General features: G+C 51.6%; 11 protein-coding genes across 11 annotated transcripts; 5 read left to right on the top strand and 6 right to left on the bottom strand.

Annotated features, from left to right (window-relative positions):
• Window positions 1-198: 198 nt before the first annotated feature.
• Z517_04593 (uncharacterized protein) lies at window positions 199-893 on the top strand (the record flags this gene model as incomplete). The annotated part of the gene is made up of 2 exons (XM_013429921.1): window positions 199-486; window positions 552-893. 2 exons carry the CDS (start codon window positions 199-201, stop codon window positions 891-893), a joined length of 630 nt encoding a protein of 209 aa, XP_013285375.1.
• A 346-nt stretch (window positions 894-1239) lies between these two features.
• On the top strand, window positions 1240-3860 carry Z517_04592 (uncharacterized protein; the record flags this gene model as incomplete). The annotated part of the gene is made up of 2 exons (XM_013429920.1): window positions 1240-1444; window positions 1549-3860. 2 exons carry the CDS (start codon window positions 1240-1242, stop codon window positions 3858-3860), a joined length of 2517 nt encoding a protein of 838 aa, XP_013285374.1.
• A 444-nt stretch (window positions 3861-4304) lies between these two features.
• On the top strand, window positions 4305-5137 carry Z517_04591 (60S ribosomal protein L17; the record flags this gene model as incomplete). Its single annotated transcript, XM_013429919.1, has 3 exons — window positions 4305-4307; window positions 4378-4594; window positions 4791-5137. 3 exons carry the CDS (start codon window positions 4305-4307, stop codon window positions 5135-5137), a joined length of 567 nt encoding a protein of 188 aa, XP_013285373.1.
• A 1625-nt stretch (window positions 5138-6762) lies between these two features.
• Z517_04590 (uncharacterized protein) lies at window positions 6763-8680 on the top strand (the record flags this gene model as incomplete). The annotated part of the gene is made up of 5 exons (XM_013429918.1): window positions 6763-6983; window positions 7037-7166; window positions 7219-7396; window positions 7519-8268; window positions 8394-8680. 5 exons carry the CDS (start codon window positions 6763-6765, stop codon window positions 8678-8680), a joined length of 1566 nt encoding a protein of 521 aa, XP_013285372.1.
• A 1405-nt stretch (window positions 8681-10085) lies between these two features.
• On the bottom strand, window positions 10086-10796 carry Z517_04589 (uncharacterized protein; the record flags this gene model as incomplete). Its single annotated transcript, XM_013429917.1, has 2 exons — window positions 10086-10398; window positions 10447-10796. 2 exons carry the CDS (start codon window positions 10794-10796, stop codon window positions 10086-10088), a joined length of 663 nt encoding a protein of 220 aa, XP_013285371.1.
• Window positions 10797-11350: 554 nt separating this feature from the next.
• Z517_04588 (uncharacterized protein) lies at window positions 11351-13020 on the bottom strand (the record flags this gene model as incomplete). Its single annotated transcript, XM_013429916.1, has 2 exons — window positions 11351-11823; window positions 11883-13020. 2 exons carry the CDS (start codon window positions 13018-13020, stop codon window positions 11351-11353), a joined length of 1611 nt encoding a protein of 536 aa, XP_013285370.1.
• A 3062-nt stretch (window positions 13021-16082) lies between these two features.
• On the bottom strand, window positions 16083-18479 carry Z517_04587 (uncharacterized protein; the record flags this gene model as incomplete). The annotated part of the gene is made up of 2 exons (XM_013429915.1): window positions 16083-18233; window positions 18381-18479. The coding sequence occupies 2 exons, from the start codon at window positions 18477-18479 to the stop codon at window positions 16083-16085; spliced, it is 2250 nt and encodes a 749-aa protein (XP_013285369.1).
• A 721-nt stretch (window positions 18480-19200) lies between these two features.
• On the bottom strand, window positions 19201-20906 carry Z517_04586 (uncharacterized protein; the record flags this gene model as incomplete). Its single annotated transcript, XM_013429914.1, has 4 exons — window positions 19201-19323; window positions 19409-19522; window positions 19574-20710; window positions 20769-20906. The coding sequence occupies 4 exons, from the start codon at window positions 20904-20906 to the stop codon at window positions 19201-19203; spliced, it is 1512 nt and encodes a 503-aa protein (XP_013285368.1).
• An 879-nt stretch (window positions 20907-21785) lies between these two features.
• On the top strand, window positions 21786-23624 carry Z517_04585 (uncharacterized protein; the record flags this gene model as incomplete). Its single annotated transcript, XM_013429913.1, has 4 exons — window positions 21786-22233; window positions 22304-22581; window positions 22634-22761; window positions 22811-23624. 4 exons carry the CDS (start codon window positions 21786-21788, stop codon window positions 23622-23624), a joined length of 1668 nt encoding a protein of 555 aa, XP_013285367.1.
• Window positions 23625-23846: 222 nt separating this feature from the next.
• On the bottom strand, window positions 23847-24878 carry Z517_04584 (uncharacterized protein; the record flags this gene model as incomplete). The annotated part of the gene is made up of 1 exon (XM_013429912.1): window positions 23847-24878. The coding sequence occupies one exon, from the start codon at window positions 24876-24878 to the stop codon at window positions 23847-23849; it is 1032 nt and encodes a 343-aa protein (XP_013285366.1).
• A 275-nt stretch (window positions 24879-25153) lies between these two features.
• Window positions 25154-26329, bottom strand: Z517_04583 (uncharacterized protein; the record flags this gene model as incomplete). The annotated part of the gene is made up of 4 exons (XM_013429911.1): window positions 25154-25669; window positions 25736-25827; window positions 25893-26003; window positions 26104-26329. 4 exons carry the CDS (start codon window positions 26327-26329, stop codon window positions 25154-25156), a joined length of 945 nt encoding a protein of 314 aa, XP_013285365.1.
• Window positions 26330-27313: the final 984 nt, after the last annotated feature.

Below are 27313 nucleotides of genomic sequence, written 5' to 3'. Positions count from 1 at the left end.
GTGACGCGGCAATGACTGACGCACCTGCGGACGCCCCTCCACATCAACATTGTGGCGACTGCGTGCACCTTGATGTTTCTTAACGACAACAAGACTTGAGACACAAAGGTCGAAATGCTCGAAGAACGTCTAAATGATGACTTAGAGACTCTCAGAAGTCTATCATTGCCTATTTGAAGCCGCGCCCTTTGCCGAAATATGGTCATCGGACTTCTCATCCTCACCTCGATTCCCACCGTCACAGGTGTCGCTCAAGCTATTCATGGCCAGAAGAAGCACAAGGAGCGCGAGAAGGATGCAAGGCGCATGCAAAAATTCTACATCGACGTCAGCTGTGAAGCCCAGAACTCTCGGATACGTGAAATCCACGAGAAGAGACTCGTTCTGAGAGATGACCGTGTGTGGATAGGGCCGCATGAAGCTTTGAATCCGTGCAAAGAAGGATATGTCGCCGAAGCGTTCTATATCGAGTATCCAGACAACGAGGTAAGTGACCCCAAATCAACCCCAAGTCGTGCTATGTGAACTTCCAGACTGATGGTTTGTCCTAGAGAGTTCCCGTTCCCATGGGCCTTGTTAGCCAAGTTCGAGACGATCCTCCGCTGTTGAACTGGATATACGTGGACAAAGACACGATGGAGCTGAGATATGGCAATAAATCAGCCAGTATAGAGCACCATGTCGGACCGTGGGATTGGACAGAAGACGAACAACGTATAACTTTTGATGAAAGCGAGGCCTTTGTGGCTGTCGAAGACACCTCCACGCGACAATGGCAGCTATATTATGACATGGAAAATGACGGACTCAATGGTTTTCTTGCGAAGGGTAGACGGAGATTCCAGATCAAGCTGGAGCGGACTTTGATACCAGGAGCAGAGGGAGGGAAATAACGATGTTATGCTGTATATGTACATGTAAAGTTTTATCGCCTGTAAATCAAACTAGGTGAATTTCCCTATATTTCGTGTTTCGTGAATCATGTCAATTTAAACTCTCATTTTCAAGTTTCTCTAGACAGTTTTGAGAATGTCTCTGTCCTCAAAGAAGAAATGTTTATAGACGCGGGTGAGGCACTTCTGACGCGCGCAAACATTAAAAGTCGCTCTGCACGGTTGATTTATCATTTCACTTCAAACTGCATTTCCCCCCAGACAATTCTTCATCCTCATCACCGCTCGTTCTCATTCGTCATGGTTCTCTGTTCGCACATTATTGCCTCTCTCATGAATTACTAAGATGTCAGGAAAACACGCCTCCCGCCCTGACCCCTCTTGGGAGATAATCGGTAGAAAGGGTCAGTGGCAGGTCCTTCCTATCCAGCCCTACAGTGATGCGGACCAACGGATCTGGCCTCCCAAACCCTACAGGCCTAGTTCTGAAGAACGGCACTTGATCACTCTGGCAAAAGCATGGTCAGAGAAGATGGGCATCCAGCGAGCGGGTAAGCAATGTTGTCGCGTCTGCTACTCAACCTCACAATGTCATTGGGTCAGATGAGTGACCACCAATGAAATGGATGTTGAACCCTTCTGATCCTGAACACAGGTCTGAACTACTATCTCGACCACCTCCCTCGTGGCTATGCCGTGTTCGAAATAGATCAGCATGGAAAGACAGGCGTGACCTATAAGCGACTCTTTGGCCATCAGTCTGGCAAGTACTACGATTCCATTCTTCGATTTCAACCACATTTCCTTTGGTTGATGTCGGGAATGCAGGGTATTTGTGAATGCATACTCTGTGGCTCTTACAAAGCGGAACCGATCAAACGTCGATTTCGCATTCACTCAGAAAACCAGCTCCTCGTCCCAAGGGAAAACCAGCTTGAAAGCGAATCCTCGTCAAGGTCAACTTCCATTGCTGGTCGTGCGACTGGGTCTTTTTCAAATCGTCCGCAGCGCCATATCAAAGCCGCAGGAGCTCCGTACGCTCAGGACGCGGAAGGGACGGAAGACGTGTTTAAAGACCAATTGAGGAGACTAGAGGCCAGCAAAGGAGGCACAACCGGAATCGAGGACGACGTTAGAGAACCCCACTCCATCGACTGGAGAGCTGAGCACTCCTGGACGACTCAAAATGTTCAAGACTGGGCTGGGATAGATCATGTTCAGCGGAGTTTGACTTTGATCGAGCATCAACACGCCTTTGTGCCCCGAGTCGGAGAACTTGTGTTATTTTGTCCAATCTTCCTTCATGAGCACTACCTCATGCTCGATGAAAAGACTCAGGAGTACAAGTTCTATTCCTTTACACAGAAATGTTTTCACGGCTTACCTACCTGGAGAGGTGGAGTTATCACGGCTGTGCCGTCTGCTGTTGCAACCGATGGACCCATCGATTTTCCGGATATCCAAGACCTTCCCTCTAAGCAGAACAATCTTAACACCGGAGGCTTCCGAGTGGAAACATTTCCGGATCCTAATGATGAGGAGGATAAAACAATGTCCAAACAATACCGCTATCTCCCCTTACGGAATATCCGACCCTTGAGTCACTGGCAGATGTTGCTCCGAGGAACTCCGAGGAATCAATGGCACCCATCAATCGAACATGCTCTGACTTGTATGACTAGTATCTCACTTCTGGAGAAATGGTACTTTAAGGGAGATTGGCCTTACGCCACCATTCGCTGCAAGGGTATTTACATAGGGCCTGAGCTAATCACGGTCGGAGATGCCGTCAGAATCGCCCCACGTGAGAAGGGGAAAGGATGCACTGATGTGCTGGTTGTTGAATCAGTCAGACTTCATCTTGACGACATCAAGCCGGAGCACGTCGCCCCAGATTCACCGTTGCTATCGACGAGATCCTACATAACCCTGGTGGGCAGAGGCTACACCATTGACCAAAGCCGTCATTATCAGCTCAAACCTGAGGATGCCAACTCCCAACCCGGTGGTGCTGAAGCGGTGTCTCAAGACGAGGTTAAGACAGTCTTCCGCCCAGTAGGTTCAGCGCTCTACGGTCCATGGTACCGCTTGCACGAAGCTCATCAGCGATATGAGATTTCGCACGACCAAATCCTTGGAAGACTGTGCGAAGGTGCAGCTGTGCAGCTCTGGACGGGGTTGCTGCAACACAAGTCTGCCAAGAGTAAGGCAAGTGGCATCAAACCATCCCTGGATTACGACTTGAAAGGGATTGAAGATGGTCGTGTCTACGCTACGCAGGCAGATGGACGATTGGGAGAGGCCGATATGGGCTCTGTTCTCTGGTACTGGGCGGATACTCGCGCTGAAGCATTGGATCTACAAACGATAAACGGACTTGAGGTCGGCAAATACGACACAACACGGGACAAGGATACACTGGAACATTGGAGGACGCAACTGAAAATTCTCAATGGCCAACAACTCTCGCTTGACCCAATTGCCTCCAAATACACCTCTAACTTCCCCGATTTCGAAGTAAACGAGTCCAAGCGGGGAAGGCCGACAGGTTCAAAAGTCATCAACGGCAAATTGTATAGGCCTGGCGATCCTGGATACGAGGATGCCATTGCCGGAGCGATTCTAGAGCCGCAGACAATGCCAATTAAGCGTAAAGGCAGCCAATTGGCAGGGGCAGCCCTTGTGTCCACAGACGAGGAAGACGAAGAAAGAGAGGCCTCTGGGACTGAAGTGGAATATTGGTACGATGCAGCAGACGCCCCGGCAGTGGTCCAGACGATTGAAGAAGTTGAACGCCCTGTGCTGAAGCAAAAGAAGCAGAAGACAAAGGCACAGATCATGGCCAGAGCGGTTGAGGACGAGGAGATCTCAGATGATGAAGATTGGTACAGACATATTCCGCTGGCTCGAGGTGGAACTGAAGAGACAGAAGGTGGTGATTACGATCCCCGAGCCGATGCGGATTAGCAGTAGCAGAGACAAGGAGGAAATTGAGGAAGACGGAGCATGCTTGTGGGCTAACCCGTATGTGTTTCTTGTGAGAGAGAGTCTTCTGTTGTGTGTGAACAGGGCTGTCTGCTCAGCGAACAAGGGACGATCTGTACGATCAAGTTGAGCTTCAATCAAGAATCAGAACTGAGGGACCAGAGTGCGAACAAGGACCAGAGTACGTCGAAAGGTCAAAAAGGTGAAGTATTGGAGGCTGAAAACGGCTTAGCGTCATTTCATGCCAAGGCGAGTCACACAGCAAGACTCGGAATAGTTGCCTCGCACATCCCTCTCAATGTGCGCAGAATCGCAGTCTTGGCATTTCCCACAACCAAAATTTCCCCGTAGTGTGCGGCCTTCATTTTCGAGGTAGAATCGACAACAACAACTAGGACCATCTCATTCACTCCCACACCCGTCAAGATGGTATGTTTGCTTTGCCTCGAAATGAATCCATTAAATGAGTCTATGCGGATGACTGACTTCTGCCACCTAGGTCCGCTACGCCCCCGCCGAACGCATTCCCAGTGCCCGCTCGGCTCGAAGCCGTGGCAGTTACCTGCGAGTCAGTTTCAAAAACACCCGCGAGACTGCTCAAGCCATCAACGGATGGAAACTCGATCGCGCCCTCCAATACCTCGAAAATGTCAAACAACTCAAGGAGGCTGTGCCAATGAGAAGATATGCCGGTAGCACTGGACGGACCGCACAAGGTACGCCAACCCTGAGAGCCAGAGAATGGTGGATCATCTCTTGGGAGAATGTTTCTACAAACGCACTCTGTCGAGGGTCTTGGGGCGCAATCTTCACAATATGATGGGGACGAGTTTAGATGAAGGGGCCGATTTTCTGCCATGCTATCTGGCGCGAATCCTAAATGCAGTTTGCTAACATTTTTCTCCTCCGCAGGCAAACAATTCGGTGTCTCAAAAGCGCGCTGGCCTGTCAAGTCGGCCGAGTTCCTGTTGGGTCTGCTCAAGAACGCCGAGGCCAATGCCGACACCAAGGGTCTGGACACCTCAAAGCTCATCGTCAAACACATCCAAGTCAACCAAGCACCGAAGCAGCGACGTCGCACATACCGTGCCCACGGCCGTATCAACCCGTACATGTCCAACCCATGCCACATCGAGTTGATCTTGACGGAAGCTGAGGAGGCCGTGTCCAAGGCCGAGGAGTTGGGTGTTGCCAAGGGAACAAGATTGTCCACCAGACAGCGAGCTGCTCGGAGACAGAAGGCCATCACGGCGGCATAAGGGGGTTGATGAAAATGCTCAGTGTGTTCTTTCCTCTTCCGAATGTTGATTGATGGGGGACGGTGAGCAGATACGAAGGGGGCTTTCTTCGTGCATTGGGGAGTCCATGGAAAAGAAGCGATAGGTCGGCTCGGAATGACCCTAGATGCGCTCGTTCGTCGTCTCGATTTGCCGGAAGGCTTTGCTCTAAGCGACTGAATGAGAAAAGTACTTGTGCAAACCCGTGGCCGGTGCTTTCGACAATACAAAACATTTGATCACAATGCGGCTATTCATGGTTCATTCCGCACTGTTTCAACATGATCACCGTGCTTCGTGCTTCAACTTGTCCCTCGCGACGTGGTCTCCGTGTTACTAACGTTGTCTATTCTCCCTTAGGTCTTGTGCTGGAGTTGACCTGTTATAGTCTTCGGACAAGCGTGACCTGTGATGGTGTCGACACCCCGTTGAGTTTCAGCCATACCTCCACAGATAAAATCAGGATGCTGAACAGTGGCTCAGCACGTGAAATCGATTGACGTTTTCCCCAACAATCTTCCTGTCTCTGCTCATCCCGGACTATGTGTTTGCGGTTTCCACGCTTCGGTCCGTACGCGAGGCTTGGATAAATGACAGTGTCTGAGACCTGCATTCACATTTTCCAGCTGTTGCGCTTGACTCTCTCTACACATTATGGAATTCTTGACTAACCAGTTCATTCAACCATACTGGCATGTAAAGTGTCGTCCGCCAGCCGACCTCTTGGGGATTCCGCCAGTCTTTACTAAGCGTGCCCATGCTATTCAAATTTCATACAAGAGATTGATGTACAGCAGAGCCAAGGATAAGGGCAACTGTCGCCCATAAGATTCCATACACAGTCTGATGTTTAACTTTCTCCAAAAGCCACCACGGAGTTCCCAAGACTGCTCCTTCTAGTGGTAGTCCTCCGAATGAAGCATCGATCCGGGTTCTGTCTCCGCAATATCGATAATTAATACCCCACATCTATTCTACAAGCGTCAGCCCCACCAGGCTGACCTTGAATAGGGGCCAAGCCTGGACGAGGTCAATGAATCACACTACTACTCTCTATGAAAATCATCCGATGCGCTGTGAGTGCCTAGTGTCTCTCGCTTCACAGGGGCAGGTCCCCTCCCAACCCCGAACTACGTGACTCCAACGCTCACTTTGGTGGAATGATCGCCCGCCAAGTGCCTGCCCCGGTGGACGAGAACGACTGCTGGGCATATTCCCAAACATGGAATCCCCACGTTGCATTTGCCAAGGGACCGTTTCCAACGTCAAGAGCAGATCGGCAGTTGGAGTGTGTCAGTCCCAAGAACAGGGTCATTGGTCTTGACGTGACAAAATGGGTTGGTTCTAGAAAACTTTCAAGGTCCCAAGTCCGGTGGTTGTAGGTCAGCCCCTGCTACCGAGCTGGGGCACCAAGTCGTCGAACTGCTTTCCGGTGGACATCACACCTGAAGCTCCAGGTGCATGACAATATTCCTCGTCGCACGTCAGTCTCATAAACGGGCGTCTTGAGGGCGATTGGCATCATGTCTTCTTCGTGAGTTTTCTCCCCTTTGCTTGCTTTTGCGAAAGTCTCTCTTGCCAAACGATTTATTCTTCAATGAAAAAAAATGACTGAAAAACAGCATACTCAGAGGCTCGAATACGGCGCTGACGAGAAGGAGATTGGAATACATACTCCCGACAATACTAATGGAACAGACGCCCTCCGTACCGTGGACGACGGCTACGATGCGGAGCAAATCGAGCCTCACTACGACCAGAAGGAAGTCCAAAGGATTTTGAGGAAAATTGACTACCGCCTCATTCCACTGCTCGGTGTCTTGTACCTGTGAGTTCGATATAGCTTTGAATACCGGGCTACTGTATCCTGACCAAGTGCAGTCTCGCGTACATCGACCGAAGCAACATCGGCAATGCCAAGATCGCAGGCATGTACGAAGACCTCGAGCTCTACGGGATGCGCTACAACACGGCCTTGACGGTTTTCTTCGTGCCATATGCACTGTTTGAAGTATGGGCCTGAGTGATCAGAGGTTCACAATATAATACTAAGGGGACAACAGGTCCCTTCCAACATCGTCCTCAAAATGCTCCGTCCGTCCATCTGGATCTCCATTCTCTGCTTCCTCTGGGGTCTTGTCATGACCTTGATGGGGGTTGTTACCACCTACGAGGGCCTTGTGACTGCTCGATTCTTCCTGGGGCTGACGGAAGCTGGGTTCTTTCCTGCCGCGACGTACTGTGAGTTCCCCTTTGCCGCTGCACGCCTACAATAAAGTCTAGACAGAGGGGATTCGATGCAAAGCACACTGGTAACCAATGAGTCAACTACATGGACAATGCTAACTTGTATCCTCTGCCAGTGCTCACCATCTGGTACCACCGCTACGAGGTGCAACGCCGCATGGCTGTCTTTTACGCAGCAGCCTCTCTCTCCGGCGCATTCTCAGGGCTGCTGGCCTTTGCGATTGAGAAGATGGATGGCATAGCCGGCCTCGCGGGGTGGAAGTGGATCTTCATCCTCGAGGGACTGGCGCCCGTCGCTGTGTCCTTCACCTTGTACTTCCTGCTGCCCGACAAGCCGGAGACTGCGCGTTTCCTCACCAAAGAAGAGCGCGAGTTCGTCGTCAATCGCATCGCCCTGCACACCGGATCGGGCCAAGGCAGGGTGACCAACGTCGACAAGATGAGTTGGAATTATATCAAGGCCGGCTTTGCGGACTGGAGGGTTTGGTGTGCTGTCATCCCCTTCTGGGCCTGCAGCATCGGCACCTACGGCTTCACGGCGACAGTGCCGTCGGTAATCAAGGAAATGGGCTATAGTTCCGCGAATGCCCAACTTATGACTATCCCGATTTACGTGGTTGGGATGATCGCGACCGTGATTGTGGCGTTCTGGGCCGACCATGTCCATCAGCGGACTCCGTTCATTATGGGCGGTTTGGCGATTGGAGTCATCGGCTTCATCGCGCAGCTGGCCATCCCACACCCCAAGTATTCGGGCGTCTCATACTTCTTCCTCTTCTTCGTGGCGACGGGTCTCTATTGCCCGTTCACGTGTGTTGTGACCTTGGCGGCCAACAACCTTGCGCCATCCTCGAAGCGCGCAGTCGGTGAGTTTGTTCTCTCTCATCCCCAACCTTTTTATCTTACTCCAACACAATCACTTCCCTCTTACCTCCCCGAAGGTGCACAATATATTGAGACAAGCCAACACACTGACCTTGACACCTTGTAGGAATGGCCCTACTCATCAGCGTCGGCAACATGGGCGGCATCTGCGGCAGCAACATCTACTTCGCGGCCCAGGCGCCCAAGTACCCGACCGGCTTCGGTGTGAGCCTGGGCATGTGCGCCATGGGCATCATCGCCGCGTTTGTGCTCCGCGTGGCGTACCGGCGCGAGAACGCCCGGAGGGACGAGCTGTTGGCCCGCGAGGGCGAGGCGGCCATTAAAGCGAAGTACACCGAGCAAGAGCTGCTGGATTTGGGCGACAAGAGTCCATTTTATCGGTATACCCTGTGAGATCGGCTCAAAGCGAGAGACGAGGAGAAGGAGAAGTAGGGACGAGGGTTGTTGGTAGTTGGTTGTTGGTTTGAGAGAGTAATGATGACGGTGGCACGACGTTGACGACAACGAGAAGACAGTGCCTCATCCGGGCAGTCTGCGTCTGTTTATCAGGGCCAATGAGAGAGACTCAAGGTGAAATAACCACTAGTTTGGAAATATGAAAACACCGGGGAAGAAAGGCAGTGGCACATACAAAAACTGTGGCTAAGTCGTTCCTGGTCGTCCTGCATGTGCAATAAAATTGTTTGCCGGAACGCCGCTTTTCCTCGCGATCTACTCTACACTGCGGTACGTACGCAGCACTGCACTGCACGCATGCACGCGTGAATGCATGAATCCATGCATGGTCGATCACTGCACCTATTCACCCGCCCACTCACTGGCCCACTTACTTACTCACCTGCTCACTTGCTTGGTCACGTAGTCACACAGTCATACACACAGCGACCTACTACTTACTCGCTTCCTCGCTTGCTCGCTTACTACTTACCTAGCCTAGTCACTGTACTATAGTATCAGGACCAAATATATTTATATCTCCTCTGACTCCGGGTCTTCATGTATCGCCGTGGAACCCTATTGGGTCGTCTCATCGGTGGCGCGGCCGCTTTCAGCCTTATTTACCACTCAACTCTCCGGATCTGTGGCGGTCGGGCACACGCCGCGGTGGTGGGCGAGTGGGTCGTACCTGTTACAAGCACCACTGAACTATCGTAGAACTCGGTACACCGCACACGGTACTCGTACTCACGCTCACACTCTTACTCCGCCTCGTAGGTATGGTGGGTAGCTAGGTGATAGGTCCGACTGGGCAGATAAAATACGAGAAGGACGGAGAATAATACGAGCACGCCGTTCAGACAGAGCAGGGGCAAAAGGGAAAGAATGGTGAAGGAAGGGAAAGGGGAACGCGCGTGTATGATGGCGCAGTCAATTCCTTCATTTTTCGTCTTGGGACTGGGGTCAACTAATAACGGGCACCCGGGTACTTCCTCAATCGTTTGGTTGATTACTTACTAAGCTATTCACTTACTCAGTTACTCAAGTTACTCGCTCACTCACTCAGTTACGCATTTCGTCTCAAACCAATCCGTCATTATCTGTTCTGGGACGAGCGGGAACGATGACTGAAGAAAGGGGGGAAGTGGAAGGTGGTTCGTTCAAAAGGTTGAAATTGTTCGCACGGCACTAAATTAAACCATCTGGTTTGCGGCCATGGTTCATTGGCTCAAACCATTCCCCTGTTCGTGCAGCCCTAGCAAGCTCTCCCCTGTGTGTTGCGAGCCTCGCACCCTTACCCGCCACTGCAAACTGCAAGGTTCAGATGTCGCATCATCTATCTCCACTCCTGCTGCGCGGTTCATGAGAAAAGGTACGCCATGGCAGGAGTCAACAAGGTGCCCACGAGCGACCACTCCAAACCCATAACCCCGAAGCTGGAGGATGCAGCATTGCTTGTCGGTGATGCGGACGCCGAGGCAGTGCTGCTCGAGGTCGCAGCAGTCGTGCTGGCAGCAGATGTAGTAGCAGACGAGGATCCAGCGGGGGAACTGCTGCTGGAGCCCGCGTTGTCCACGTTGGCAACGATGACACCTCCAAACACATCAGATGGAATGGTGCCCGATTGGCTGCTGGCCGCTTGCTTGTAGGCGTCAAGAGTGTTGCCGTTCGATCTGCTCGGCCGTTAGTAACAAAGGCACAAAACCTGAGGATTTTCTTACGGTGCGTTGATGACCATGGCCATTCCTGCAGCGCAATGCCCAACTTGACCGCAGTATAGCCAGATCGGGTCGGTCGAGTTCACCGTCATGGAGAACATGGTACTCGCCTGCCCAGAGTTCGAGTTGATGACACCCGAGTTGATAGCATTCCCGGATACCGGCTGGCACGGGCTCTCAAAGGTGGACTGGGTGACGGCGTGCTCGCCGGGGTAGAAGTGGAAGTTGACGATGTCGCCAACGGCCGCCTGAACTGTATCGGGAGAGTAGGTAAGACCACTTTGACCGACATTGACGTCAATGGTTGCGGCGGATGCTAGAGCACCAAGGGAGAGGAGAGTGTAGCTGCGCATGGTGTCTGACGAGGAGTGAATGGTTGATGTCAATAGGGGATGGAGACATGGAGGACGTCGTGATATATAACCTCCTCCTGATCATATTGGAGCGGGCGACTGTTTGCATCTCTTTCTCAGAATACTTGGCGTTCTCGCCGCCATACCCCCAGGGCAGAATCCGGTCATCGCATGACGACTTGTGGCTGACAGGAGCTGACTGTCTAACCGCATATGTAGGGGTGACGTGCACGGCGAAAGGGCGCCATGCCACATCACCATGGAGGCTGGGTAGATGTGCATGGAGAGGGTATCCTGGACATAGGAAGTGGACATAAAGCTTGGTGAAGGTGATCACAATGGAGGCAACATGGTGGGACTTGGTTAAAAAAAGAACAAAGAACCATAGATACAGTAGTTTTGTGTGTTGGGGAAAAGTGCATCCCTGTGCCATCTCATTTCTATGGCAGCTCCATACATTTGACATGTTCTTGGCGTGTTTGTTTCCCCCCCATGCAAAATCGACCCTATGGACTCCCACCTCCGGCAAACTTTTCAACCCTCTCTCCCAAGCCTCAGTTTCCCTTGTCTGCTTTGAGCAGAATGAATGACTTTAGAATGGTGCACGACCTCACTAGTCCTCCTTGAGTGCTGGTCCGCACACTGATGAGTGGTGTAATTCCAAGCCTGACTGTCGCCCCCATTGCCTCCAACTGCTCCGGTGTGTGCACATTCTTGAATGGATCCCTTGGCTCCATCCACTCCTTCTGGAATGCTTGGCCCATGACTGGAAAGTCAAACTTGTACTCTTCAGAGCCAGAGAACATCGTCTGCGCGAGCTGGTGGGCGTTGATCATCAGTTCGTACAAGTCATCCCAGTCCCGCGATGTCTTTGAATGCATCATTGGCTTGAGGACCTTCCAGATTTCGTTGCCACGAACGCGCGCAATGTTGTTGACGAAATTGTGGAAGTTGGGATTGGTCTTGAGCTTCTGAACCTGATCCGCCATGGTGGTGAGTAGCTGGTACTTGACCTGGGCTGGGGTGGCTAAAAGCTCATGTCAGTACGGGTTTGGGTGCTAGGTAAAAAGGACATCAAGGACTCACTCTGATACATCTGATTCTTGCAGGTCTCGATGATTCGGTCAGCCTCTGGGTTGAACCCGGTGAAGCAGTCATGCTTGAGGATGGTCTTGATCATGAACTGGACAATGATCTTGTACACCAGCAGGTAGCGGGTGAATGGTGTCTGCATGAACTGAAACGCCGATGTTGTGGATGCCGCTCTAATCAGTCGATCCTTGACCTCTTGTGGCATGGCGTTGTCCTTCTGTGTGCTGGGCGTGTTGACATGAGAATATGCATATGTCTCTGCCATATGCAGCACGTGGGCAAACTGGCGCACCACTGCCTCTGGGACGATGAGATGTGGACCTATGACCATCTGGATAGGGTTCGGGAACGCTGGCATCTGTGGCTGCTGCGGGCCGGTGCTGAGTATCCCTCGAGTTTGTATCCTGGCTGCTGAACCCAAGGCTGGTGTTCCACCGTTGCCTTTCTTCGGCCCCGTAGGGGTGGACTTGATGGCCAGATTGGTATTGTATGGTCTTGCAGGCTCAGGAGATCCGAACTCGTTGACGTGACCTGACTGCCGGAATGGCGTCGGTTGTGGCTGCTGCATCTGTGACCCTTGAGCTGGGTTGATTGAGAGAGCCGAGAAGTGCTGGTTCATGGTGTCATCAAACGGAGAGGGAGTGTTCCCAGGTTGCTGGTGAGGAGGCGCCGACAAGGTCGGACGAGGCTGTGTGTATGTTATGGCATTTCCCGTGGCGAAGATCGGTGGAGGAGGAGGGGGAGGTGGCTGAATGTTTGGGTTTGGGCCATACGGTGGGTTGCCTCCGAACCGATTCGGTGTTGGCGTGGCATAGTGCTGCTTTGGGTTGGCGATGGCCTCGCTCTGGGTCTTGATGGTCATCCGTTGTTTCTCAATGGTGTCTTTCAGACCCTTCATCTCTGCCTCCTGATCGCTCAGTTTGCGTCTCAAGGACGCGATCTCCTGGTCTTTGGCATTTGTCTCGACCGCCGACATTGGTGTTGTTGCTCGAATGCGCATGGCATTCTGGAGATCTTGCTGGGTTCGGGAGTAGTTGCGCTCAGACTGATTCAGTCTGGTCTGCGCCTGTTCGATGATGGGAGAGGTGACAGAGGCCGCAAGCGGCGTGTCACGGCCAAAGTAAGAGGCCATTTCGATCTGTAAAGGATGAAGGAGTGAGTAAGGGTCGAGTGGGAGATGGTGAGGTGTCAAGTGGAAAAGTAAAAGTGAAAAGTGGTCAGATCGAAAGTGAACAGATCGAGAGGCAGGATGAGCTGATGATTGGAGAAACAGAGGTTGCAACAATGTGCAATGGAGTCTCTGAAGTCTCTGATGTCTGTGCACCGAGGATTATTCCACGTCGTCTGTTGCTGGCTCAGAACAAGACTGTCCCAGGAGTGTTGTCGATGACGATGGTGAAGTGACGGTGATGAGAGGTTCAGGGTGATGACCAGAGATTCAAGCCAACAGCAACGAAGAGGAAGAGAGAGCCTAACCTGATGAATCAGAAGAGTGACCTTTGTCAAGAGAAAGAACAGAGGCTGAAGGTGAAAAAAAGAATCAGTGGCCGCTTTTTATAATGTTGATGCCAAGACCAGCTGGACGACGTGCAAAGCTCCCAAATTGCCAAACTGCCGAACAAATGATGACTTTTGCTGAGGAGGAGAACTGCTCTTGTTGAACTGATTCCTGGATTGCGTCGTTTATGTCGGACAAGAGTCTCAGAAGGCGGATAAACCAAGTCAAAGAAAGAACAACAACCAGATGCTGAGAGGATGAGAAGAGAAAACAATCCAGAGGTGCAAAGAGGGATTTAAATACCCCAGACCCCTTGAGAAGAATTGCACATGCTCAGGCAGCAAGGCATCCGTGACAACGACTTGTCACTTCACCGCAGGCCGAGCACAGTCACTCTCTTCTGCCAGCAAAGGCGACCAAGTCCTGATTGCACTTTGAGGTGAATGCTGGATCCACAACTGGTGATTCAGAGCCGGTGACAGCGACATGGACAAATCTTCTAGAAGACCCGACACCAGTGGCGAAAGCCTTCGGTGAAGTCACTCTGAGAGGTCTTGAAGTGTTGTTGATCCCAGTCACTTTTTGTATGGTAAAGTATTATCCAGGGCCTTTCAGTTTGCTTGGACTGTGGTCCAATATGTCGAGTGAAGTGACTCTGTCAGGGGAGTTCCAGGATCCAGGCACGGTTGGTGACATGCTGAGAAAGTGAAACAGCTCTCACGCTGCTTCCAGTTTGTGAATTGCCGAACGCTTGATGTGGTCTGTCCTCCTCTTTCCACGTCGTCCAGAGGATATGCAATGAAAGGCAATGTGGACAAAGGAGGTAACATATGAGACGGCACAATGACTCACCGGAACCAGCGTCCCATTTGTTTATATATCTGTGCAAGATCAGTCAAAGCTCGGAGACCCAGGGGTAAGTCTGCACACAATACATTTTGTTATTGAGCAAAGATTGCTCTGTCGATGCTTGATCGGGTCGAGGGGCTGACAAACACACAACGCTGCGGCAGAGAGACTGTACCAGTCTTTCAGTCCATCCTGCGTCTCTGCATTAACGTTGCGTGCCTGCCAGCCCTCGGAGAAAGGCAGGAAGAAAGAAACTCAAGAATATGAAGGTGTTGACGTTCACGAAGATGAGGTTGGTTGATGAAAGAGATGGTTGGTGAGACGAGGAAAGAAGAAGATGCAACAATTTGAGTTTTGTGTCATAGCGTGTCAGGTTTTCGTGGGCTATCCCGATTCTGGGCGTCATCAGCCGCCGAACACACTATTAACACAATAGATGAATGCTTGGAGGGACAGAACGCGGCTGAAGGATGCGGCTGAAGCCTTGGGGTGGTGCGCAGGGACGACAAGATGAAGATTGAGCAAGCCGCACGCGGCTGATGTGGTTTATCCTGTGGCTCTTCGTGACCAGAAGTCCCGAGTACGACCACTTTGTGTCTCTCCGTTGCTCGTTGCTATCCTTTGGGCGTCTTTGATTGTCAGAAGCTTGAAGCAAGACAACCTATGAACGTGCCAACAAGCAAGGTCGACCTCTGCTTTGATCTCCTGTTTTCGAGCCACAGCATGATGCTGCAAGGACGAATTCTCTCCTACTAGATACGCAGTTGTGTCATTGCACTCACTGCTATTCTAAAGATCCTCTAGACGCACGCGTACCATGTTCTCCCTTCACAACCATCGCCATCATGATCTCAAAAGGCATCTGTCCATGATGTCGTACCTACGGCTCAGTGCCACGGTTGCACCAAAACTCTGTGCGTTCCTCCTGATCCCCTTGGATTCCTTTCGATGCTGTCGGTAACACAAGATTTCTGATTCGGGACCAGATGAGACTTCCTTTCTCAAGATCGAAAACCTCCTTCCCGAAATGACGGCTAACCGCCTGACAATTGTGTTTCCATTCCAGAGACAATCATGCTATGCCTGAACAAGGAGCAAAGGAAGAGCTTTTCGACAAAGAACCCCTTCAAAACTACCACCTCAGGCCCAAGGCAGATCGGAATTTGAACATCTAGCTACAACTCTGTACGAACGCAAGACGGGTGAAGAGAACAATTCTTCAAAGAATACAGGACTTGGCCGACCCTCCAGAACACAGACCTGAACGGCAGCAAGTTTTTCGAGTTATGAAGGCCAATACCTACGAGGGCAATAGATTCAGGGGTATCCAATGCAACAAGACACTGGTTTCTCTTCAGAAAAGCCACCTTCGAGCACAAAACCTCCACGATCGTACTAGAGCGCAAGACTACGGTCGAACATTGTTGGGGGGCATGGGTTCATATTTTGCATGAGAAAGGAGTCAGGAGAAATCCTCGAAAGAGAGAACAGGCTGGACTGTACAATATACACTCAGCAAGTCGAAGCCGGCCACTCTACATGGATATCGCTTGTTAGGCACTCAGTTCGAGCCCCTGATTCTCAACGAGCTCCTGAAAAGTGCCTCTCATCTGCGTTTACAAGTCTAACGCCAGAGGTTTTGTCCAGGACCTCGTCGACGAGCTTTCTTACTGTCTGTGCACGCTCACAGGAGTGTTGATCACCCGAACATTGTCAGTCACTTGCACGAATGCGGCAGGAATACTTGCTTCGAACAGGTCACAGCACGGAAAAGGCTATTCCGCCATAGCTGGTGTCTGACGGATCATTCAATAACATGTATGCCTCTACAAGTCTATCTCGCCACATCAGCGTTTTCCAGCCAGAAACCCTCTGATGACATTGCCCGTCAGTTTGGCGACGTTGTTGTCGTAGTCATCCCACCCCAGCGAGCAGTACCAATTGATACTTCCGACGCTGAACACGCCGCCACCTCCCGCGCCGACATAGTAAACGATGTCGCTGCGAATCAAGCTCGTCTGCGTCCCGAGGGTATCCAGTGCGGGATAATTCAGGTCTTCGGTGGCAATGCCAAAGTCGTCATTGTGGCCGGTGCTGGTGGCCAGGACTATGGCGTCCTCGGGACTACCATTCTCCACGTCGTAGCGATCGATCTCGTCACCCGAGGCGCCGCCGCCGAAGCCGTGTTCTCCGATAATGTCACCGTCGACACCTGCAAACATCCATGATAGCTGCGTGTTCCGAGACGCCTCGGTCCGTTTGTACGGAACGCCCGGCCCAGTACCCTGTGCGCAGAATCCCACGCCAAATAGGGTATTGCAGCTCATGCCCCGCGAGCGCCAGAGACCGCTCTGTTGTCGGTCAAGACTGTTGACGTGCTCACCGCCTGGAAGCGTGTAAGGCCGTACTCCCACGTCTCCTCGACGGATCTCCAAACGGTGGGGACGATCAGGGTCGAGAGCAGTGACCCAGTAGAAGCCATTACCGCCGAGATACATGAGATTGCCGCCTCCTTTGGCAAAGCTAGCATATGCGGCAAATGACTGTGGACTAGGGTATTCGGGATGAGAGCCTGTAATGACAGTATTAAACCCCCGGATCGCGCTACCGCCTCGTACGTGCAGGTCATGGTCGGTCAGGACCTCATAGGAGATCCCTTCGCGTTCAAGGTACCCGACCATCATGAGGTCAGCGGAGAATTCGCGCGGGCGAGAAAATGCCCACATGACATAGCCCGGGCGGACGTTAAGAATCGGCCGCTTTGACGACGAGAAAACGAGCCCGGAGCCATCGCTGTGGCGGTCATAGGTGGACAGACCCAGGTCGGACCGGCGTTGCATCTTGTAGAACTCACCGCTTTTCCGAGTCTCGTCAATGTTGAAGCCTGGTCCGAGGTCGGCCGTGTTTTGACGCGAAGTGTCGTACATGCGTTCGTTGGCGTAGGCCAGATAGGTGAATGTAGAGAAGACGAGGCAGACTTTCTGGGAGATGTCTGACGTCCACGAGGTCGGTCGCACGAAGAAGACGATCGAGTCTCTGTCTCGCCCATTAGTGGCTTCCACCTCGACGGCATAAGCGCCAGATCGGGCGTCAGAGGGGATTTTGATACTGAAATCCGTGTCCCATCCCGCGTCATCGAGATCGTCATCATGGAAATGGATGGCTCCGTAGCCACATTTCGCTTTGGTCCAGTCACACTCGGAACCGTCCCAGTCGTGGCTTCGAACAGCCCGTGTAGGCGCGTTGACTAGCACTCCATCGAGACTGTGGCCCGAGACATCGACAATAATGTCGCTTGGTGTTTGAAGTGCGAAGTCATAGCTGGCGAGAACGGAGGGATTGTCGCTGCCTGTTTTCAGCGTCAGGTCAGCGATACGGCCGTTGAAAAAATCAATCGCACGCCGTTTGGGACCACTCTGAGGATTGATGTCCTCGTTATTTGGGCCTGCTGCAATGAAAAGTGGACCGGACCCGCAAGTCCGTGGTTCATCCAGCAATTGTGTCTCATATGTGGCTGCGACAGGCACCGGTTCCACTCTGAATGACTTGGGAGTCAAGGACGCCCGGAGTGATCGACCATGAATCTCAACAACCAGTTGTGCCCAGGTTTTCTGTCGAGGTCTCAGTCCTGTCGTGATAACTTCGATGTTGTTATCGATTGCTATTCGCACTTCGATTGAACCGTGGCTGTTCAGCACGATGGAGAATCCAGTCTTCTCCACCAAGTCCAGAGAAGAGACTAGAGTCTGGGGATGAGAGCAATCCACCAGCCACGGCTGCATGTAGAGCGAGACCTCTAGCCCTTCTGCTGGGGAAGGGGTCTTCCAGTTACTGACATATCCGTACGAGCCTGGGTGAGCGATCTGGATCCGTCCATTCCGTCGACCTCGGGGGACCTGCGACACTTCTTCCTCGCGTCTTTCCGGCGCGTGCTCGATGTCGACGCCCTGGATCAACCGGACTAGCCGATACGCATATTCAGGTTCCGTACAAGATACCTAGTGATACGTCAGCTGGTTGTTCTACCCTCTTGAAAGATATCGAAATTGCTAGAAACGCAGTTGTGTTGAATTTTCCACTTCGCATTTTGAGCTTTTACTGATAATCTGTTCTGCACAAGAGCATTCATTGCCACAGTTGCATACCTTGATCGCAACCGACTCGCCTGGAGATACTATCCACGGCTCCGCATAGCCGATAATCTCAGGCGGGTAGCCTTCCGTTCCAACAGCCGGGACCGGCATCTGCACATTGGCGTTTCAGGGAGGGGGGTTCACAATACATTCAGACCTCACTGCCTCGACACTTGACAGTATGTAGGTAGTAATGTAGTCCAAATGAGCGGAGAACTGGATGACCTGGGAAATCCTAATTGGGCTAGTAAGGCACTAAACCATGATAAGCAGGTGCCTATTTGGGAATTGGTTGGCTTGGTCTGGGTGGGGAAGGCCGAGTCTCCAATATCTCAGAGACGAAGTTGGTGGAGAGACACTGTTAGAAAATGTCTCTGTGATGCATGATCAATGTAGAGATTGGTAAGGGATGTTGGACAAAACCACCGTTCTGGTTCCCAAGGAGCAGATTATGGGTTCCATTGCTGTATATTTACCATGACCCTTTCAAGCCGCTTACAATACCAGGCTCCTATTTTGACTGACAGGCTCGTACACATCAAAATCTGAAAGGAAGAAGCTGCCATAGTAGACACAGCGGCAGAATAGACTCATCAAACTGTGGATTATCATGGGCTGGTGCGAAGGAGGGTAGGCTCTCGGCAGCCATGTATTACAATGATATATTGGCTATATTCCAGAGCTTCCGAGCCACAAGCGTTTAGATCCTCTCTTCCTGAACTGAGCTGGAGGTAAAACTGCCATTATATTCCCTTCTACTCTTCATACTGTGCGCGGTGCACTTCCAATCCTTCGGAGCTGAGCGCGTAGCCCTTCAGAGTTGCTGTGCAGTTTAGACCTTAACGTCACTGTACACCTCGGTGGCGGAGCTATCGGTCGGAATATCGATCATGTTCGTGTCTTTCAACCAGTACCTGATGATTGGAAGGACACTCAGCATGCCAAAAGCAAGGAACTGTATTTCATTAGCAAGTTTACGCTCAGCGTATGGCCAGTCTGAGCTCCTGAATGAGGCTGTTGAATATAGAATCGGAACTTACCGCCCATGAGCAGCCAAACATGAACTCTTTAGAATATCCAGTGTAGTCCAGAGAGTACCCGACAACCATGCAAAGTGCATTGAGGAGGCGGTACAGCGCAGCATACACGGAAAGCTTTGCCACAACGTCAGCTCGCTTCGACAGGCACAGATACTCGTTTCTTACCTCAGCAGGATCGTTACTAAGTGCTCCGATAAACCAGTAAGCGTAACAGTTGTAGGTCGCATCAGTAAACCCATACATGACGAACAAAAGGCACCACCATCCGTAATTGTGGTCAAAAACATCCAGTCGCTGCGCCTCGTCAAGACCTAGTCTTGTCTCCTTCATGCCAAAATAACCACCAATCCAGATAGCATTGATGATTACAAAAACATAGACAAGGGACCAAAAAGCTCGCTTGCGTCGGGCCATGGGTAACCTATCTGTAAACAGGTAGGTGATCCAAGGTGCGAAGACCTGAGCAACGCCAGACAAGAAAGTGTTGAGAGCGCGACCACGGACAGTGAAAACCACTCCGTTGAAGTCGTTGTTTTGATAGACGCCGAAGAAATTGACGGCCCAGCACATTGGAAAGAAGAAGACGATCCACCGGTTTCGAGATATGACCTGGGCAGAAGCATGCACCTCTTCCAGAAACGTTTTCTGGCGCTCCAGTGTGACTCGGGTCCCGTCCTCGCGGATAATTTTGTGCCAGGGATATAATGCTGCTCCGAGGCACGCACCAGCAAGCATCAGAATCATGAGACCAATATAAGTGCCGTTATTGACTCGGCTACCATTAGCGTCTCCCGCGTCCCAATTCTGAGCAACAGGTATCGCAGCACCTATGACGAGACCAAATTGATAAATTGACCAGACGATCGAAACGTACAGTCCCTTTTTATCTTCCGAGGCAAACGAGGTGAGAGCCGCACCTTCGGCAGTCCAGAGGAAAGCTGCAGAGAGCCCACACCAGCAACCACCAAAGACAACGAAGGGCACATTTCCTGTGTAGTTGTAGCACCACAGACTGGCGGCATAAGCAGCATAGCCAAGGCCGCCGAAGCAGAGGGTTGGGCGTAACCCGAAGTAGTTGAGACAGGCTGGTGCGATCAGGCAAAGAACACTGAACACTGTGTACAGGGCGATGTTTGAGATGTCGGACAGGTAGGCCGTCTGCTGTCCTGCGCCGCCCAGAAATGTCAAGACATTGTACATTCCCACAGTCATGAAGAGTACAAGACCCAGAAGGCATGCTTGGACTCTGGGATGACTATAGGGGAAGAGGCTGAGACCGAGGACTTTAAATCGCGGCGGGGTCTGGAGCGTTGAATTAGACACCCAGATGTCTTTCGGAGACCTGAAGATGATCACATACCTCGACGGTTCCAACAACATATTGACTGACCTCAGCTTCCTCCATGTTCAGCTTCTCAGCAGCATGGTCAGCTTTTGCCGTCAGTGACACTCCTTGCGTCACTGCCTCGAGCGATGTTCTCCTGTTCTCGTTGCCCATGGTGGTTGAGATTTCAGATGCCTTGTGGAGAAAGGGCCATTCTCTGCTCCATCTAGGCACCACATATATACACGGCGATACCTCCACTCGACTGATCTTTTGTTATCAGACTTGAAGTCCTAGGAAGCAACAAAAGATAACCAATGCCGACCCTTGCTAGAATAGGTAACTACCAATAGTGGAAGGGGTGGTGGATCCACAGATAGTATAGATGCGCAGGATACCCCGTGGACAGAGCTGTTAGCGTAGGCGAGTGATTGATATCACTGAGGAACAGAGTTTGTCATTGTTATCGTATGGCTCCTGGTGAGCCTCAAGGGCGGTGTTCGCCGGAATGTTTGAGATTTACTCGTCGGCTATTTCCTGGTATTACTCCGCAGAGGATTTTCTTGGCCAATAAATAATGTGGATAAGCCTTGGTGATGCCTTTACCGCTTCTCATGTAACTAGAACAGATCAGTTTGTTACTGCATTTGTGTGTCTGTCTCGACATCTTTCAGGATGAAAAAGGCAGGCACAACACGACCACGTTTCACAGCATCAGCAGCGACAGATTGTCATACCTGCCTATCCTGGAACCGCAAGTGTCAGCGACAGAGGCCGTACTGCTCAACATGTCTGGAAAAAGGTGTGAAGTGTGGTGGTTATGCCACACCTCTTTCGTGGCATGAAAGCAGAGCATACTCGGGTAAAGCATCATCGAGGCGCCAACAGCAAAGACATAATCGAAGGTCACCTTTGCATAGTCAACAATATCGCAACGATGTGAGTTTGCCCGACTTGATCACCAGAACTACCGGACCTCTAGCTCTGATTGAACCGGGCTTTCGAAAACCTTACAGCTCGTCTCTGTCTGTCTGCCCCCAGAGAGAGTACCTGATGCCCTCAGAAGTGACAAAGGCTATCTGCGAAAGCGAACCAAAGTCGACAGACACAACGGATATCTATGCTTTGTTAGATACCTCGACACCTGAGGTGTCTGGTGCGACCGACCTAGGTCAAGATTCAGCAACACGCCTCGTGGTAACAGTCCCCAGTGGCAATTCCCCGGCTTCGTTGTCAGGTCCTGAAGCCGAGCACGATGGAGCGAAGGGTCATGAGGGAACTCTTCCCGCGGCGATAGGTTCCGAGACAGCGGCGACCACTGATCCCAAATCCCCGTTAGACCCTAGCAACTCTATGCTGGACGCTGACATCCCTATCTCCTTCGAGTGGTCAGACGCGCAATTGGAAGATACTCACTCGATACTGGACAATGTGTTCTGCATATCCCCCTTTGGCATCTCCCTTGGCTGGAGCCATCAGCACGAGATGGCCTTAAAATACTGTAAGTTACTGTTCCTCTGTAATCGCGCGGTTTTTTTTTTATCACCACAGTCACTGAGATATGAATATAGATGACACAGACCTATGCATCCTTCCTTTGACTTCAGATATGGCTGTAAACCCGTTTCGCATTAAAGGGTTTGCACCTGAAGGCTCCCAGCTCCTGCTCCAGTCCGTCCTGGCACTCTGCACTCAACATCAGGTCAACACTGGCACTTCTGTGCCAGCAGAAGCACTAGAAAAGCGCTCGCGAGTATCCGACATGCTCAGCCTGGCACTACAGAATGGCGAGTCGAGCAATAAAAGCAGCTGCTTGCTAGAGGCTATACTGATCCTGATCACTCTGGATGTAAGTCTGCAATTCTTCTCAAATATATCTCCCCTAACATAGATCCTGGTAGTGTGCGATATCGGCGCTGGGCAACTGGTCAGAGCATATTCATAAAGCAGAAACAGTGTTCGAGGCTTGGGGCGGAGCATCTGCACTCAACACTCCTCGCCTTCGCGCGCAAGCCAGCATGCTTGTCTGGTAAGTTTTCTCTATCGAATTCTCTCTTCGCCCATCGTTGATCAATTAGGTGGGATGCAACCCTGGCCATGATATCCCGACAAGGCACAAGATTCAACTCCTCCTATCTTGAGCATCTCTTCGAAAATGAAGGCAATGATGGCTGGTCATTCTACGAATTGACCGGTTGTCCTACGGAGCTCATGAAGCTCCTCGTCCAGCTTACAAGAATGGCTCGAGAAAAAGAAATCGCAGCTTCTATGGAGTTTTTGAACTTTGATATGGCTGCAGTGCTGAATATTGAACGGCAACTACTAGAATGGAAGAACGCTCTTGAAGTAGAGACTGAGCCTAGACATCATCATGGTGGTCTTCCTCATCTGGAGGATGGGGATGAGGGTGCAAACGGGGAAAGCCCATGTGATTCCGAGAGTGAGGATGACCAAGCATACTTTGGCCAGAGGAATAACTACCATTGCATGGAAGCCTGGAGGTATGCACTACTTCTCTACGTCCAGCGGGTCTTCAAGTGGGATCGTCAATCACATCGACGGCCGGCAGCGATTCTCCCACTCATCTGGAAGGTCCTTGAGCATTCGCGGAGCTGCCACGAGACATCCCAGGCACAAAAGCAGCTCCTAATCCCCATGTTCCTTGCTGGTGCAGAAGCTCGCAATGAGGCGATGCGGGATACTGTCCGCTCTTATTGCCTCTGGTGGGCGGCCAGGAGCCGTTACGGCATGTTTTGCAGCGTTTCCAGTGTGCTGGAGGAGTACTGGGAACAAAACCAGTCTGAGTATACGAGTCCGCTCTGGTGGGGATCTTTTCTTGATATGAAGTCTCATTCTGGTAGAGACGGAGCGATGCAATACCTCTTTGGTTAATGCAAGTTACCCTGACACTTTTCAGCTTGACACGGGCTGTCTCTCGATGATATTCGAAATGCCGGTCAGCGGCCCAGACCTGTCCAGATACGGTTCTGTCAAATTATGGCCTGTGTTGAATATAATCTACTGTTAGATGTTGCTCCGAATCTCTATGTAGCCAGACTCTCGTACCATCATCTTGCTCAAATCCAAAGCTGGCGTGATCTGGTCAGACTCATATCAATGGAGTCCATTCAAGCCGTTCACCTGCCCATGATTGACTTCCTTGAGAGGATTCCGATTCGACGAATCATAGGAAATCTCAAAGCTGTATGCCGAATCGTAATGCAACGCCCAATATCCATCCCAGATCTTCTTGGTGACGGGTCCAACGTGGCCTTGTTGCACCGGTTGTCCGTCGAGCACCGTGATGGGCATGATACCTCCAGCGGTCGTTGCCATAAAGATCTCGTCACAGTGATACGCCATCTCCACAGGCACTGACTCGATGCGGACTTCGATTCCTAAAGCTCTTGCCACATCAATCACACTCCTCCGCGTCACCCCGTGGAGGACGCCTCGATCTGGTGTATAGATCACGCCGTCCTTCACTAGGAGGACGTTAAACCCGGAGCCCTCTGTCAGATTGGCATCTCCATCCGTAAGGAACGGATAGGTAGCGCCACGATCGGCTGCCTCAAATAGACCTCTAGTGAGATCCCCCCATTGCAAGTTTTTGACGGTAGGATCGATCGCCCCCGGTGGGATCCGCCGAACAGTTCGAGCGACGATAGCGCAGCCCCCCGTGCGCTGCACCTCGGGATCCATGACCCAGACGTAGGGCTGCACAAACATGTACAGGTGATTCTTGAAGGTTTCCCCTGGAGTATGGCCGCGGACGCCCTTGAGGCCGCGCGTGACGATGAGTTCGACAAAGGCATCTCTGATCCCGGATTTCGCCACCATGTCCACCAGGATTTCTTTCACTCGGTCCCGGGGCAGGGGGAGTCTCAATCGCATCTTTTCACAGCTCGCCTCTAACCGAGATATATGGTCCTCGAGCCGGAAGAACCGCCCGTCCCACACGGACGGGACGTCGTAGGTGAGGTCGCTGTGCATGAATCCTTGGTCTAACAGGGGAATGCGAGCTTCGCTGAGCGGGACAAGCTCTCCCTCGACCCAAGCGATTCCTTTGGCGAAGGGACTGTCGCTTTTCTCGAGGACGGCTTGTCGCTTCTCGTATGCCGCGAAGACGGCGTCCATGCTGGCCATGTTGACGGGCGGTTCTCTGAGGGCTCGCTGTGATGTATCTAATGAGTGCGTGTTGGGAGTCCTTTATACTATCCTTAGATTCTTGAACTGATAAACAGAAAGTGATCTGTGGTGAATTCAATTCTTTTTCATTGGAATAATGGTTGAAATGATGATGCTCCACAGTTGCGGTGCTGGATGCGGTAACTACCGAAAGAGGAAGCTGGCCTCATTCACTACTATACCAGGGGTGATCTTTCAACCTGGGCTTGTCCGAATCTTGGGAAAATTTTACTTCACAGCAACTTCTTCAGCCAGTCCCAGATTGCGTGGGACATGGTTCCATGCTCCAGCCCTGATTGGGCATCAAGGAAACAATCAATATGCACCTGCTGTGGGCACTCGACCAACTCCTCATTCAGCCCACCCGCCTTCAGCTTCTGGCTGAATTTTACAATGTCGTCGAAAAACAGCTCGTGCGTCCCGGCCAATGTCAGGATAGAGCTGACCTGTACTCCCGACCACCACTTGGAGTCGGCACGGGCAGGATCTGTGAACTCGTTACGTTCATCCTTGGAAACAAGATTATTGACCAGAGGATCGACAATGTTCGCCGAGACGATGTCCTTGTCCTTGTTCTCGACCCAGGATTTGCTGGTACCGACGGAGAGGTCGATCCAAGGCGATACTAGGAGGGCCCCTTTCAAGGGAGCGTCAAGTTTTAGGGATGGGATTCCGGGATGAGAGTGCGCTGTCGCGGAGAGGATGGCCACGGCCAGGTTACCACCGGCAGAGTCGCCACCGACAATGACCTGTCGACCTTGTTAGTACGTCTGTCCCCGACATCCCCTGGAAAGTAAGAGAATATGTTCGCTCACATCTGATGGCTTCCGCCCGGATTGAAGAACGGTTTTAAGAGCCAGGACAGCCTGGCGATACTGCGTCGGAAACCGATGTTGAGGCGACAAACCTAACGGGGCAGAAGTTTTAGTTGTCACTTCGATTTTCTTACAGCATTGATAGTCTCAGTCTCACCATACTCAACGAAAGCAATGGATAGCTTTTTGCCCTCCTTCGCTAGTCGTTGCTGTGTGTCCACGAGGAAAGAAACATGTCCTGGCATGGCTGGAATGCCGAGTCCTCCGCCTATTAACGATTTTGGCCATCAGCTACGCTCGCGAAGTAATAAAGGAGAGAGAGAGAGAGAAAATATAGGTTGTCGACCGCACTGGGGATCTTCATGTACCGTGAAAATAGAGAATCACACTCGGAGCGGAACTGTCGCCTATCCAGTGGATCTTTGCTCCCTCACTGTCTGGGATCTCTTCAGTTTTGACTGGCGAACCTAGCCGCGCAGTTTCGGACGCAACGGTGTCTTTGGTAGGCACTGTGGCGCTCAGGGCAGTTTCCAGAGAAGTCATCCCAGCACGGATGACATCGTTACGCTCCGCATGGGCCTGGGATCGAGCCATGGTGAATGAACTGGGCTGGATCTATCAGATCTTGTTGCTTTTAAAGGACCAAAGAGGCTTGTTTCTAGTGAGTCTAGAGGATTTGAATCACGTCAAATCTAGTTTTCCGACCTTTTGTACACAACTTGCGTTGGCCATTTTATATCCTGGGGAAACACAAAGGCCAAGGACTTGGAAAGGTGGAGATGGAAACTGTTTTCCCGAGGTTCACCAGGAACCCCGTCTTTTCCGATTTCAAGTCCGCGAAGAACTAAGTCGCCTGTTCCATTCGTCCAGAAACGCAGAACTTCACGGAAACGGGCATTCTTGTGGATGACTGTTGATGCCGGTAGTCATTGCGGACTCTCCAGAACGAAGGTCGCCGTTATGTAGGAGGAACCTCAGAAACAGGAAGTGTGCCGAGGACATAAGTTCTTACTCGATCTGTAAGCATTATACAAGGTGTGTTACCCAATAGAGGTGTCAGACGTGTGTGCTGTGCAGGTAGAGCCCACCCAGACCCCATGGTAACAATCTCCGAGACCCTGGAAATGTCTTGCAGGACAACAAGCGCCGACTGTGAGGCTGTCGTCAATTCCGTGGTAAAGCGGGGGCTGTGCTATCTGGGAAGGTCTAGCGATGATGACCGTGTCAGCGTGTTAGACTCTCACGTGACCAATCATCGGAGAAGGTGCTACACATGACCGTCTGCCAGTGCCTCGCACGTGGCTATTGTCCATTGTTCGCCAAGCTGCCCTGTGGTTTTTGCGAACTCGAGAAACTTTCTTGCCTTTGCCTTGTATTTCACGCAGCGTCAAGCAAACCACATTTCCCGCAGCTTTTCTCGTTCATTCTAATTTTCCACTTGTGAGGACTGTGACACTCACTCCTCACGTACAAAATAGACTGTTCCTGAACTCTCGCCGACCCAGTAGAGCGCTTCAGGACACTGCTCATTGCAAGGGTTTGCCTGCGCACGCCCTGGTTCCGATTCCGGCTCTGACC

Source organism: Fonsecaea pedrosoi (genome assembly GCF_000835455.1).
Source record: "Fonsecaea pedrosoi CBS 271.37 unplaced genomic scaffold supercont1.3, whole genome shotgun sequence".
NCBI classification, from domain to species: domain Eukaryota; kingdom Fungi; phylum Ascomycota; class Eurotiomycetes; order Chaetothyriales; family Herpotrichiellaceae; genus Fonsecaea; species Fonsecaea pedrosoi.
The sequence above is the reverse complement of the archived record's forward strand: the minus strand, read 5'-3'. Positions and strand labels throughout refer to the sequence as shown.